Source organism: Marmota flaviventris, chromosome 2 (assembly GCF_047511675.1).
Source record: "Marmota flaviventris isolate mMarFla1 chromosome 2, mMarFla1.hap1, whole genome shotgun sequence".
In the NCBI taxonomy this organism is placed as follows: Eukaryota; Metazoa; Chordata; class Mammalia; order Rodentia; family Sciuridae; genus Marmota; species Marmota flaviventris.
Window position 1 is genome coordinate 13,844,651 of NC_092499.1, and position 13,119 is coordinate 13,857,769.

General features: G+C 39.0%; 1 protein-coding gene and 1 non-coding gene across 3 annotated transcripts in view; both read left to right on the top strand.

Annotated features, from left to right (window-relative positions):
- Positions 1-6,464, top strand: part of Ppp4r3a (protein phosphatase 4 regulatory subunit 3A) — a 43,163-nt gene extending 36,699 nt beyond the window's left edge. For both annotated transcript variants that reach the window (XM_027931510.2, XM_027931511.2), the window contains exons 11-15: positions 622-791; positions 1,687-1,829; positions 2,869-3,059; positions 3,486-3,712; positions 5,736-6,464. In XM_027931510.2, the coding sequence (XP_027787311.1) occupies positions 622-791; positions 1,687-1,829; positions 2,869-3,059; positions 3,486-3,712; positions 5,736-5,846 (842 nt within the window). In that variant the 3' untranslated portion in view covers positions 5,847-6,464. The remainder of the gene's footprint in view (positions 1-621; positions 792-1,686; positions 1,830-2,868; positions 3,060-3,485; positions 3,713-5,735) is intronic.
- Positions 6,465-11,915: 5,451 nt separating this feature from the next.
- Trnav-cac (transfer RNA valine (anticodon CAC)) lies at positions 11,916-11,989 on the top strand. Its single transcript has one exon. It is a non-coding gene; the product is annotated as a tRNA-Val (tRNA).
- Positions 11,990-13,119: the final 1,130 nt, after the last annotated feature.

Consider the following 13,119-nt stretch of genomic DNA (forward strand, 5'->3'; position numbering starts at 1 on the left):
CATACTCGCAATAAGCCTAGAGGACCACATTTTAAACTACATCCTCTAAATTTATTTCTAAACTATGGAAGGCAAATTCTGGGTCATGCAGATTTTTGTGGGTTTATAGCCATTCTGCAACCACATCCACAACTAAACCAATGTAAATCCATGAACTTGATGCAAAATAATAAAAAAGAGTGTCCAAAGTTATTGAAGATCAAATTATCATACAGTGGATTGCCCTAATAAAACAATTGTTTTTCTGTTGTCTTAAAATTTTATATAAAAGGCTATCTTGAGAATTTTTTTAACTGTTACGGTAGATTAAATCATTTGTCTTAGCTATTATTTCAGACATACATTACATTTTGGTCATTAGTATACAGGTTTATTTCCAGAATTTTTCTGGCTTTCTAAGACTTGTGTTCTATGATGACATACACTACTTTTAGAATATGTTTTCTGATAACACCTCTAAAAAATCCTTATCTTTAGGTTCACGTTTCTGGAAGTGCTAACATATCAGTGTGCACGAAGAATTACTGGTATTTGTTAAATGGGTTTTATTGTGTTGTTTTGGTAAGTCTAAAATGTGGAAGTGTGGTATGTGACTTAAACAATAATACTTCTGTGTTTCAGGTGCCCTTCGTTTTAAGAGAAAGATTATTGGATTAAAAGATGAGTTTTATAACCGCTACATAATGAAAAGTTTTTTGTTTGAACCTGTAGTCAAAGCTTTTCTCAACAATGGATCCCGCTACAATCTGATGAATTCTGCCATAATAGAAATGTTTGAATTTATTAGAGTGGTAGGTTTTGTATTTTTCTTAATCAGAATTTTAGTTTTAATTGTATGAGATAATTGACTATGCATTATTAATATTTTGGTTTGAAATTATTATACTTGGAAATCATTTTTTAAAAGAAAAACCATTATCAAAAGCCAACGAGAGATTCAGTTCAAATCAATAATATCTAACCTGATCTCTTAGCAGTCTTTATAGGATGGTTGAAAACTGATAGCAGTGTCATGAAGATCATTTAAGAAAATAAAACCACAAATACACATTCAATGTTTTTCTTGACTTTCACGTGTATTTAAAGGACAATATCGTAACACACTCTTCCTGATTTTTTAATCTAGTGATGCTCAACATCATTGTGCAGTATTATCTGTGCCATGTTCTTAGAATTGTGGTAAAATGTTTGTAACATAAAATATGCCATTCTATTTCTGCATGAATAATATGTTGACATTAAGAATAAGAACATTCATGTTATCATGCAATCCTCACCACCAGTCATCTAGAAATTTTTTGTAGTGTGTTTTTAAAATACACATGCCATGGTGGTGTAGCTCAGTGATAGAGTGCTCACCTAGCATGCACCAGGTCCCCTGGGTTATATCCCCAACACAAAAAATTAGTAGTAAAGTACATATGCTCCAACTTAGAGCATCAGAAGTAGTGTAGGACCTGGCATCTGCTTAGAAAGACCCGTGGATAGTTCTGAGGGAAACCAAGAACTGGGGACTATGGAAGTAGCCAGTATATGTTATTCCCATTTTCACTGATTACCTCTAGGGTTGTGTGATAATTTATGAAATTGAACTATTTTGGAAATTTTATGAAATCACTACAGTAAAGCTTCATCTTGATAAAATGATACTTTTTATGATATATTTTATTGAATTCTTTCCTGTAGGAAGACATAAAATCATTAACTGCTCATGTAATTGAAAATTATTGGAAAGCACTGGAAGACGTAGATTATGTACAGACATTTAAAGGATTAAAACTGAGATTTGAACAACAAAGAGAAAGGCAAGACAACCCTAAACTCGACAGGTAAATCAACACATATTTGAATTTTCTCTTTATTCATGAATAAGTTGTCACAGTGGCTCTTGTTTATTTTGATCTCATTTTACTGAAGGTGTAGGTAGTTGCTAGTGTGATTCGAAAACATCAACGTATACTAATGTGGCAGGAAGGCCTCAGTTGTTCAAAATTAAACCAGAATATCTCACTTGTGTTGGGCACATTGGTGCATGCCTGTAATCCCAGCAGCTCGGAAGGCTGAGGCAGAAGGATCATGAGTTCAAAGCAAGCCTCAGAAACAGTGAGGTACTAAGAAGCTCAGTGAGACACGCTGTCTCTAAATAAAATACTAAAAAGGACTGGTGGTGTGGCTCTTAATTACTATGTTTTAAAAAATATTTTTTAGTTATACATGGATGCAGTATCTTTATTTTATTTACTTTCTTGTGATACTGAAAATTGAACCTAGTGCCTCACATGTGGGAGGCAAGCGCTTTACTGCTGAGCCATATCCCGGCCACCTTATTATAATATTTTTTTTAATTCCTAGATTTGAATTTATGACATTTTGTAACATATAAATTATTACTTATCAATTCCTAATGTTAATAAGTTTAATAATTGATCTACATCAGTGCTTTTTTATTTTTAAATTTTATTTATTTAGTGCTGAGAATTGAACTTTTTTAGTGCTGAGAATTGATACTTTTTCACTGAACTACGTCTCCAGTCCTCTTTATTTTGAGACTGGGTCTTGCTAAGTTGCTGAGTCTGGCCTTGAATTTAGGATCCTCCTCCTTCCGGGGTCACTGGGATTAAAGGCGTGTGCCCAGCTTACAACCATGCAGATTTGATAGTATGAAATTTGATTCCATTTGTTAAAATTGGATATGGTAGGTGGTTTTTAATCATATGTTTGGTAATATCTGATTTGCATCAGACTCTTCTGTGTTTGCTTGTCTCCATTAACCTATTATAGCTATATCTAATTTTGAAGTACTTGAAGACCATCTTTAAAAAAAAAAAAATCCTGTGAGTATATTTACTTTTTTCTCTTTACTCACAGCATGCGCTCCATTTTGAGGAATCATAGATACCGGCGAGATGCCAGAACACTAGAGGATGAGGAGGAGATGTGGTTCAACGCAGATGAAGATGACATAGAAGATGGAGAAGCTGTGGTGTCTCCATCTGACAAAGCTAAAAATGATGATGATATCATGGATCCAATTAGTAAATTCATGGAAAGGAAGAAATGTATGTTGAACAAATGGGCAAGGAAAAATAAAGGCTTTCTCACTCTAGGTCTATTCTTTATTTCTTGACCAAATAATGAGTATTTACATTGAATATGTGGTGGCAGTTTTTAAAGACTGTTGCTTTAGAGGGTGTAGCTGAATTCCTAGCACTGTTGTGAAGGTATAGACTAAGTTTTCTTAGTTTGAATCGGGTGAATAAGGGAGAGAGACATTATTTCAGGAATGGTGAGAATAATGAATGTGATACTAAAAGCTTTCATTCCTTCTCCTTTGTAAAAAACCCAGTGGATAATGATATTTAGTACTTGAAAGTTGCTTCTCAGCAAAAGACAAGCTGGTTAATTATGTGTTAGTGTCACCTATTGTGGGGAAATAAAAACAGAACTAGTGTGACTGACAACCCTGACCATATTCTCATTTTTAGTAAAAGAAAGTGAGGAAAAGGAGGTGCTTCTGAAAACGAATCTTTCTGGACGGCAGAGCCCAAGTTTCAAGCTTTCCTTGTCCAGCGGAACAAAGACTAACCTCACCAGCCAGTCATCTGCCACAAATCTGCCTGGTTCTCCAGGGTCCCCCGGATCCCCAGGATCTCCAGGCTCTCCTGGATCTGTCCCTAAGAATACATCTCAGACAGCAGCTATTACCACAAAGGTACCCTTTGGAACTCCTGGACTTCCATTTTGCCTTTTCCTTCCTTGATTTAAGCTTTTATCCACAATTCTTCTTGAGACTCCCTTTGGTTGCCTCTTCCAGAACCATTTATCACTTGTGACTTACCACCACCTGGGATTTTTATGTGTGCACACAGTACTAGGAATCAAACCCAGGGGTGCTTCCCCCCTGAGCTGTATCCCAGCTAACCCTAACCCTCCAACTGCTTTTTATCTTTTTGTGGAGGCGTGGTCTTATTAAATTGCCAAAGCTGATCTTTATTGGCAGTTCTCAGCCTCCTAACTGGCTGGGATTATTGATGTATGTCACCATGCCTGGCAGCTGAACTTTTTTGGGAAGGGGGGGTACTGGGGGTTGAACTCGGGAACTGACCCATATCCCCAGCCCTATTGTACTTTATTTAGAGACAGGGTCTCACTGAGTTGCTAAGCACCTCACCATTGCTGAGGCTGGCTTTGAACTTGTGATCCTGCTATCAGCCTCCCAAGCCACTGGAATTACAGGCATACACCTGGTGCCTGGCTGAATTTTTTTTTTTTTTAATCTATTAGTATTTTTGAACATTTTCCTAGAACTAATGCAAAAGTCTGAATGTATTCTTATTTTGGTATTTTTCGTGTTAGAACTCTAGGTTCAGATTTGTTTGTCAATACATTTTCAGAATCTTCCAAATTTTAAATCATCATTTACTTGTTCAACTTTCCCAATTTAGACCCAGGTAAAGATGGTGGGGAAAGATAATACAATAATGGTCCATTTAAATTTTTTTTCATATAAGAAAGGAACAAAATTTTTAACACAAAATGTAGAAAAGCCATAATCACAGAATACAACCAATTCTTTTGTTTTGGTTGGTTGGTTTTGTTTTGTTTTGCTACCAGGGGTGCATAGCCACTGAGCCACATTCCCAGCCTTTTTTGTTATTTAATTATTATTATTATTTTTTTTAGGTGTAGTTGGACACAATACCTTAATTGATTTTTATGCGGTGCTGAGGATCGAACCTAAGGCTTCGTACATGCTAAGCGAGCACTCCACTGCTGAGCTAAAACCCCATCCCCTAAATATTTTTATTTGAGACAGGGTCTTACCAAGTTGCTTAGGGCCTTGCTAAATTGCTGAGGCTGACCTTGAATTTGCCTTGGCTTTCTAAGCTGCTGAGATTATAGGCATGTGCCATCACACCCAGCCAACCAGTTCTTCTAGATGACTTTTACAACTTTTTTTTCTTTCAAGGTGTAGAATATGTTCATTATTAGGCTAGGCATTAACAGACTGCCAATTCAGAATCTTTGATCTAAATCAGTGCCCATTCCCCAGTCTCTTTTCTTGCAAATGAGTAGGAGACCCCTAAGGACAGAAGTGAATCCAAGGCATGCTGAAGTAAAGGGCATGGCTATGGGCAGAGTAGTGTACACTCTCCATGGCCATGTAAATAAAGTGAGCTACAGGTGGTTTCTGGTGAAGGGGAGATACATTAGGTCTTGAGACCTCCACCGCCTTTTTTTTTTTTTTTTTTTTTTTTGTACCAGAGGTTGAACTCAGAGGCACTGACCTGCATCCGCAGCCCTATTTTGTATTGTATTTAGAGACAGGGCCTCATGTCTAAGCACTTACTGAGGCTGGCTTTGAATTTGTGATCCTCCTGCTTCAGCCTCCCAAACTGCTGGGATTACAGGCATGCCCCACTGTGCCCAGCAAAAAGACATTTTTAATTCAGTGATGTTTTTTCTCCCTGGGTGATTTGCTAGGATAATAAACTACTTAACTCTTTTGCTTTAATTTAGGTAACCTAAAAATTTTCTCTTATAAAGAAAAAAGCTCATGTTTATTATGGGAAATTTAGGAAATACGTAAAAATAATGAATTTCAATCACACCAACCAGAAATAGCTATAGTTAATATGTTGAGGTAGGATCTGTACTTTCTTCAAACTTAAAACAGGTATTTTTAAATTAGTGTTTTCTTTTCTGTTCTTCAAATAATCCTTGTTTCTGAACAGGGAGGCCTCGTGGGTCTGGTAGATTATCCTGATGATGATGAAGAGGATGAAGAGGATGAAGACAAGGAAGATACCCTACCATTGTCAAAGAAAGCAAAATTTGAGTCATAATAATGGCAACTGCCTGTGATCAGTACCTGTTGACAAACTGGGTCTCTACCCCTCCCCCCTACAAAGCCCGCAACACAGCGCAGTGGTCTCTTGTGAATGACTGACACGCTCAGCCTCGCACACTTGACTTCTGCTCATCAAGTGCCAATTCAATGGAGCAGGAGGAGGGGTAACCACACTTTTAGGGGAAAGACTTAAGCCTTTGCGCTCTCCAGCTTGGACCACACATTGCCCTTTTCTCAGGGAAGGAAATGGAAACAAAAAGCCAACAGGGCGGGGGTTTTGTAAGTGGAACTCTGGATTGACTGGTCAGTTGCTACAATCAGAACATGCTTTCTTGGACCATGTTTGAAACTCAGAAGAATGGGCCTTTCTGCCATCGTTCTTCACTAGTAAGAATGCCAGCAGTTTCTTTGTATAAAGAGACCTGCCTTTAAAATCATACATTCTGAACATTTTAGTCAAGCTACAACAGGTTTGGAAAACCTCTGTGGGGGAGGGGCAAATATAAAGTTTCCTCTTTTTTATCTGTTCCCTTTGCCCTTCAAACTGCAGATTTTTTTCCCCCCCTAAAGTGGGGATTTGTCCCTACTTGATTAAAGATTGAGTGGAATTCTAGATGTGGTCATTTGTGTCATAATTTTTTTTTTAATTTCATTTTATTTTTGACCTTTTTTCCTCCTCTGAGTGTATGCTTAGTTGTTGAATATATATATTTGGGACCATTAAACCTTCTTTTGATGTAATATAACCTAACGTTGTGCTGGTACCTGTTTTACCATGTGTACTTTTTGTTCTACATCACAGTTCTTAATTTGTTTAGAGTTTTATGAAAGATGGTATAGTTTTTATTGACAAAAGCAAAGTAATCTTACAACTATGTGCATACAAAAGCAATACTATTTTGTGACTAAATATTTTATATTAAAATTTACATCAGCAACTGTCTTGAGATTTCAGGGAAATAGAGTGGAATTTAAAACTTAAAACAGTTTTGTTAAACCTAGAGACATGAAATTAGTATTCCAAAGAGATTCTGAAATTTCATATCTTGGGGAAATGACGGTACATTAAATCAAAATTGAGGATGGATGATTTAAAAATAACATTTGACTTTTGAATAATAAAAAGAAAAGAAGAGTAAGATAAATTGTATTAGTTGTATGTTTCTTTTTTCTTTTTCCTTTATTTATTAATTTATTTATTTTAATAACTACTCCCTTTGGAATACCAGCTTAAGTTGTTGTAAGTGGTGGTTCCTAAATAAATATCTGAGGACCATCAGATAGAGAGAGTACCTTGCTAAAGCAGTATTGGGCAGGGGCTAGGCACATGGCTTAGTATGGAGTACTTGCCCAGCATTCATGAGGCCTTGGATTGCATCCCCAGCATCCTATGAGGAAGCTCTGTTCTGAACAAGGAGATGGTGAGAGCCTAGCAGACTGCTTCAAACTGCAGGGCATGTTACATGTGATAGCAAATTTTCAAGGAAATTGAAATAAAAATCTCAATTCTACCTGCCCTTCTTTATTTAAAATGAAGAGCATAGAAGATATCATTTGCTTTAACTTGGTATCTATCTTAACAAAACACTGTCTGCTTCTAGTTTAACTTCTCTTTTGCTTATTCCTCAGTAAATAACAAACATTGAAAGCATAATTAACTGTAAGAGAAGTTTATTTCTCTTAAAGTATAAAGCTACTTTCAAGTCACAAAGTTGGCTCTTTTTTTTTTATATTATGTTTTAGTTGTAGTTGGACACAATACCTTTTAATTTTATGTTGTGCTGAGGATTGAACCCAGTGCCCCACACATGCTAAGCAAGCACTGAGCCACAATCCCATCCCTACAAAGTTTGGCTCTTAACAACTGAAGGTCACCGACTTGTGAAGAAACAATTAAGTGAATTATGTTTTCCACTGTTACCTAGAAAGTTCCATATTGAGTAGCTGATTAATTTAAACTGACTCTTAAAACACTTGCTTTGGTATTCTGAGGATTCTTGAAGAGTGAAGTGTCACTTGCATTCATAAATTGTGGTCTAGTGATCAAAAAATAGATGCTGACTCTTGGCCTCCACAGTTAAGAGATGCCTTTTCACTGGTGGACTGTTATATTTCCCTTGTCATTAGCAATTACAGCTATTTAAACAAAAATGACACAAATGTTGCTATAATAATTAGAGAAATGAGGTCTGAAATAGCTTGTCATCTCATGAAAGAGTACCCTTAGCAAGAAATTGCTAGGAACACTAACTTGGCATTGACATGGTTCCATCTGACTCATAAGTCCTACCCCGTTTGGGGGAGGTAGGGGCAGGTCATGCTCGACCTCCAAGCTGCACCTCCAGTCCAAGTGTTCATATTCTTTGTCAGGCACGGTGGTGCTCACCTTTAATCTGCCAAGGCAGGAATCACAATTTCCAGCCCAATCTCAGCAATTTCGTGAGACCCTGTCTCAAAATAAATGATAAGAACAGAACGGGGGCGAAGGGAGGTGTGCAGCTCATGGCTAGAGTGCTTAACCTAGCATATGCTAGGCTTGGGTTCAATCTGTAGCACCACAAGAAAAAGTCCACATTTAATCGTAAATAGCATTTTGGTGATGGACATGAACATAGTTATGTTTTTTCCATACTCAGTTATACCCAGATCATGCATGTAATTTTTCTTTAGAATTCTAAATTTGCAATTCAGTCTTAGTAAATTAAAGAGGCAAGAAACAAGAAAGAACATTCTTGCCACTATTTTTATCTTAACTGATTTAAGCTGTAGTCTTTGTAGAGGTTGCAAGATCAGAACAGCAACAAATTTAAGCTGGAAGGATTAAGTAGAAAACTTAAGGTCATCAACAGATTTATAGGATTTCCTCCCCACCCGCACAGTGCTGGGGGTAGAACCCAGGGCCTCACACAAGCATTCTACCACTAAGCCACATCCCCAACCCATAGAAGCTTTAGAATTTTTTTTTTTTTTTTTTAATGGTGCTAAGAATTGAACCCAGTGCCTCACACATGCTAGGCAAGCACTCTACCATTAAGCCACAGCCCCGGCCCCCTACCCCATAGAGGTTTTAAAAGCATTGGCAAAAATCCCTTCTCAGAAGAAGTTAGGATCTCAGAATTTTAACATACAGGTTATGTTAACTTTTTTTTCTTAATATTTATTTTTTAGTTGTAGTTCCCTCGCACGTGTCAGGTGAGCGCTCTACCGCTGAGCTATACAACCTTAGCCCCTGGGTTATGTTAACTTTTATTGTTGTAATAGTATGTATTTCAAGCAAGAGGATTATAGAATTTTTCATGGGATGAATTATTGTCACCCACAGAGACACGATAAGAGGGGTAGTCATCACTGTGTTTTAATTCTGATAATCACTTCGATTTTTCTCATTGGCCTTAATACCTCCTCTAGGGTCTTTGATCTGGTTAAATATGAAAGAAAACTGTAGGAAGCCTCTTCAGATACTAAATGTCTTAATGACTAGATCAGATGTCTCCTTTCTTAAAATAGCTCTGCTAGAAACAGCTTTCCATGACCTTTTCCATCTCCCAGATAAATTCTAACATTGACTTAAAGGAAATAGTGGTTACTTAGGCGGGATGCTAGATGGGTTTATGTTCACTTATTAATTTCCTTCTACATCCAAAACCCCACACCACCATTTCAAAGAAACTGCTGTAGTGTAGGTCACAGCCTACCTGCAAATCCAGTGTCCCCTGTTTCACATTACTGTCACTTAGGCAGCATGGATCCCAACCACTGTCTTGGGACCTTCTTCTGGGTTCTGTAATAGTATTGTGCTTTAACATTCTGCTCTGCCTTCTGATAACTCTTCTTACTCCTTAAATGGTGGGACTCCTTAGGCACTCCTTCCCAGGCTATAACCATGTCACATTTCTTCTGTGTCCCTGACAATCATGCTGTGATCTAAAGGACTCTTTGTTTTTTTGTTTTTGCTTTTTTTCCCCCCTCTTTCAGGAGCATCCTACTACTGGGCTAGTTCCCTGCCCCTTTTTATTTATTTATTTATTTATTTAAATTCTGAAACGGTCTCACTAAATTGCCCTGGCTGGCCTTGAATTTGTCCTTCTGCCTCGGCCTCCTTTATACCTGAGACTATAGTTGTGCACCACTACACCCAGCAAGTTTGATTCATTCTTGACCATAAAAATCCCCTCTGTCGTGGATATAAAGGGAGGACTCAAGATCTCTGTCCTTTGTAATTTTGGTAATTTTATGTAACTAAGATACCCTCTGGTTGGTTTTACTAACTCATGTCTTGAATAATTTCAACAATACCTGAAGTCACATTTCTTTAAGCTTTCCCTGGTCTGTTCATCCCTGGTCCCAGCACTTCTAACTCTTTGACTGTCCTAGGTATGAGCTACAGATTTCACAGATCCACTCATCTATTAGTGTGATGCTTATTAAATCTTGGGCTCTTAAACTTTTACATGTTGGTAGATTTGCAGCAATAGGAATCCCTGAAGGGCAGGTCCAGTTTTACACAGACCTTGTACAGCTATGAGCAACACCACTCCATAGATGTGATTAGGTCCATAGAGCAGCAGGTGGTTGGCTTCATGGATTCCCTGTGTAGGTGCAGTGGGCACTTTGTCATAGTAATGATAACAGGGAAAAGTTTATTTCTGAAAAAAGATCACATTTTAGAGAAAGCCAAAAAAAGGAAGAAAAAAAAAAGAAGTGTGATCACTGAAATAAAAAATGAACAAAACGGACAGACCTTGACAGATCAGCAACGCCTTTATTTTTTGGTACTGGGGATTAAACTTAGTGGTACTAACTCAGGGTACTCGAGCACTGAGCCACATCCCCAGCCCTATTTTGTATTTTATAAGGGTCTCACCAAGTTGCTTAGCACCTCACAGTTGCTGAGGCTGGCTTTGAACTTGCAATTCTCTTGTCTCAGCCTCCCAAGCCGCTGGGATTACAGGCCTGGGCCACCACACCTAGCATCAGCAACACCTTTTATTAAGCAGTGGAATTGAGCAGTCAGGCCTCTGAGGGACACATCTTCAGGGGAAAACAGTGGCAGGCCACCATGAGGGTCTGGGTTTTATAGAGCCTTAGCAGAGCCAGGTCATGGTAGTTTTGGTGGTGGGCTCATTTATGGTCTCAAACTCTTGACAGAAGTGATGCCCCTGCCCCAGCCTGTTAGAAATACTCAGGTGTAGCAAGAAATCAAACAAGTGCTCAGAAGTGGGTCTACAAGGCAAACTTCACTCCTGCTAGAAGGGCATGCTCTTGAACCTGGCTAGCAAGCACACTCGGGCAGGCAGTCGGCCTGCTTTTATCCAACAGCAGCTGCTCCAGGTCGCAGTCTACGTGCTTAGCTAATTTCAAAATAGGGGTGGCAAAGAGAAGGGCTACAGTTAAAATAGCTACAATTGACTCTTACTTCCCAATTAAGGCTAAATACTCAAAATGGACCCATGAGCTTTACATTTCTCCCAGCCTCCCAGGCAGGTAGCTGGGACTGCAGATGTGTGTCACTGTGCCCATCTTCTACAGATACACGTATTTTACTTTGATACTACTTGAAGTCCTAAAGAACTACTTTAGAGGAAGGTTGATGAGATAACAAAACTAGGGCTGGGGATGTGGCTCAAGCAGTAGCGCGCTCGCCTGGCATGCGTGCGGCCTGGGTTCGATCCTCAGCACAACATACAAACAAAGATGTTGTGTCCACCGAAAACTAAAAAATAAATATTAAAAATTTTTTTAAAAAAGAGATAACTAATCCCATGAGATGTGGTCTCACTGAGGGATCCCAAAGCCAGGAGCCCAGGGAACTTGGCCTTTGGAATTCTTGGGGTGGCTTTCAAAGAGGGTAGAGAATGTAAGGAATTGTTATTAGTGAAAACTTCTCACCCCTGTTCAAGTCCTTTAAGGGCCCACTCTAGAAGACGGGAATGGGGCCGAGCAGGAAAATAACAATAAGCTAAAGCCTAAATGAGTGCTCAGGAGATCACAGTGTGGGCCATGCTGTACTCTGATTGATCGCTTGAGTCTAAGAACAAATTTCGTAATAAGAGTGTTGCGGGGCTGGGGATGTAGCTCAGTTGGTAGAGTGCTTGCCTCACATGCACAAGGCCCTGGGTTCAATCCCCAGCACCACAAAAAAAAAAAAAAAAGAGTGTTGCAAAGTTACAGACAGAGCACAATCACGGAGCCAGAGAGGGCTGGGTTTGAATTCTGACTCTACTGCCAAGAACTTAGGTGTTGGGGATATGCTCAGTAGTAGAGGTCCCGAGTTCAATCCCCAGCACAAGAAAAAGGAAAAAGAAGACTTAAGAACAAGTTCCTTAGCCGGGCACAATGGCGGTGCACATCTGTAAGCCCAGCAGCTGGGGAAGCTGAGATAAGAGGATTGGGAGTTCCAAGCCAGCCTCAGCCACTACGAGGCACTAAGCAGCTCAGTGAGACCCTGTCTCTAAACAAAATACAAAATAGGGGCTCAGTGGTCGAGTGCCCCTGAGTTCAATCTTTGGTACCCCCCACCCAAGAAAAGAGAAAAGAATAAGTTCCTTGAGTCTTGGTTTCCTCATCCCTAATGGGACTGATACCTACAAAACAATTGTGAGGGCTTTAGTACAGACAGAATATAAAACCTGCTCCCCACAAGTCGCAGGTACCCGAGTAGAGGATAGCTATTTAAATTAGTATACAGGTTCAATCTCCAGCACTGCAAAGGAAAATGTATATATTTATTCTTTTTTGCAGTGTTGGGGATCAAACCCAGGGCCTCATGTATGTGTACTTTTTTCTATTTTTTTGCAGTGCTAGAAACCAAAACCAGGGCCTCATGAATGCTAAGCAAGAATTCTACCACTGAGCCACACCCCAACCATGTCTAAACATTTTTGTGGTGCTGAGGATTTGAACCCAGGGCCTTGTGTATGCTAAAGATGTGCTTGAGCGTTGATCTCTATCCCTAGCCCTAAATTAATATATGAATACAGTTCAAACCTGGAAGGAGATGGCCATGGTAACTGACTTTCTGTTTAAGATCTGAAATTGGGAGTCCTTCATAGTTCATGCAGGGGACTCAGCGAATTGGCTAAAATACATCCAGAAATGACAGAGTGGAAAACATGGCAAGTCCTGCCCCCAAAAGCAATGATAAAACTGGGCACAACTGCCAAAACCAACCATTTCGGAATTCTAGAATAATCAAGAAGGCATTATAAGAAATTGAGAAGGGTTTATTCAACAATCTCAGGTTGGGACACTGGGAGTCTGGGAGCTCG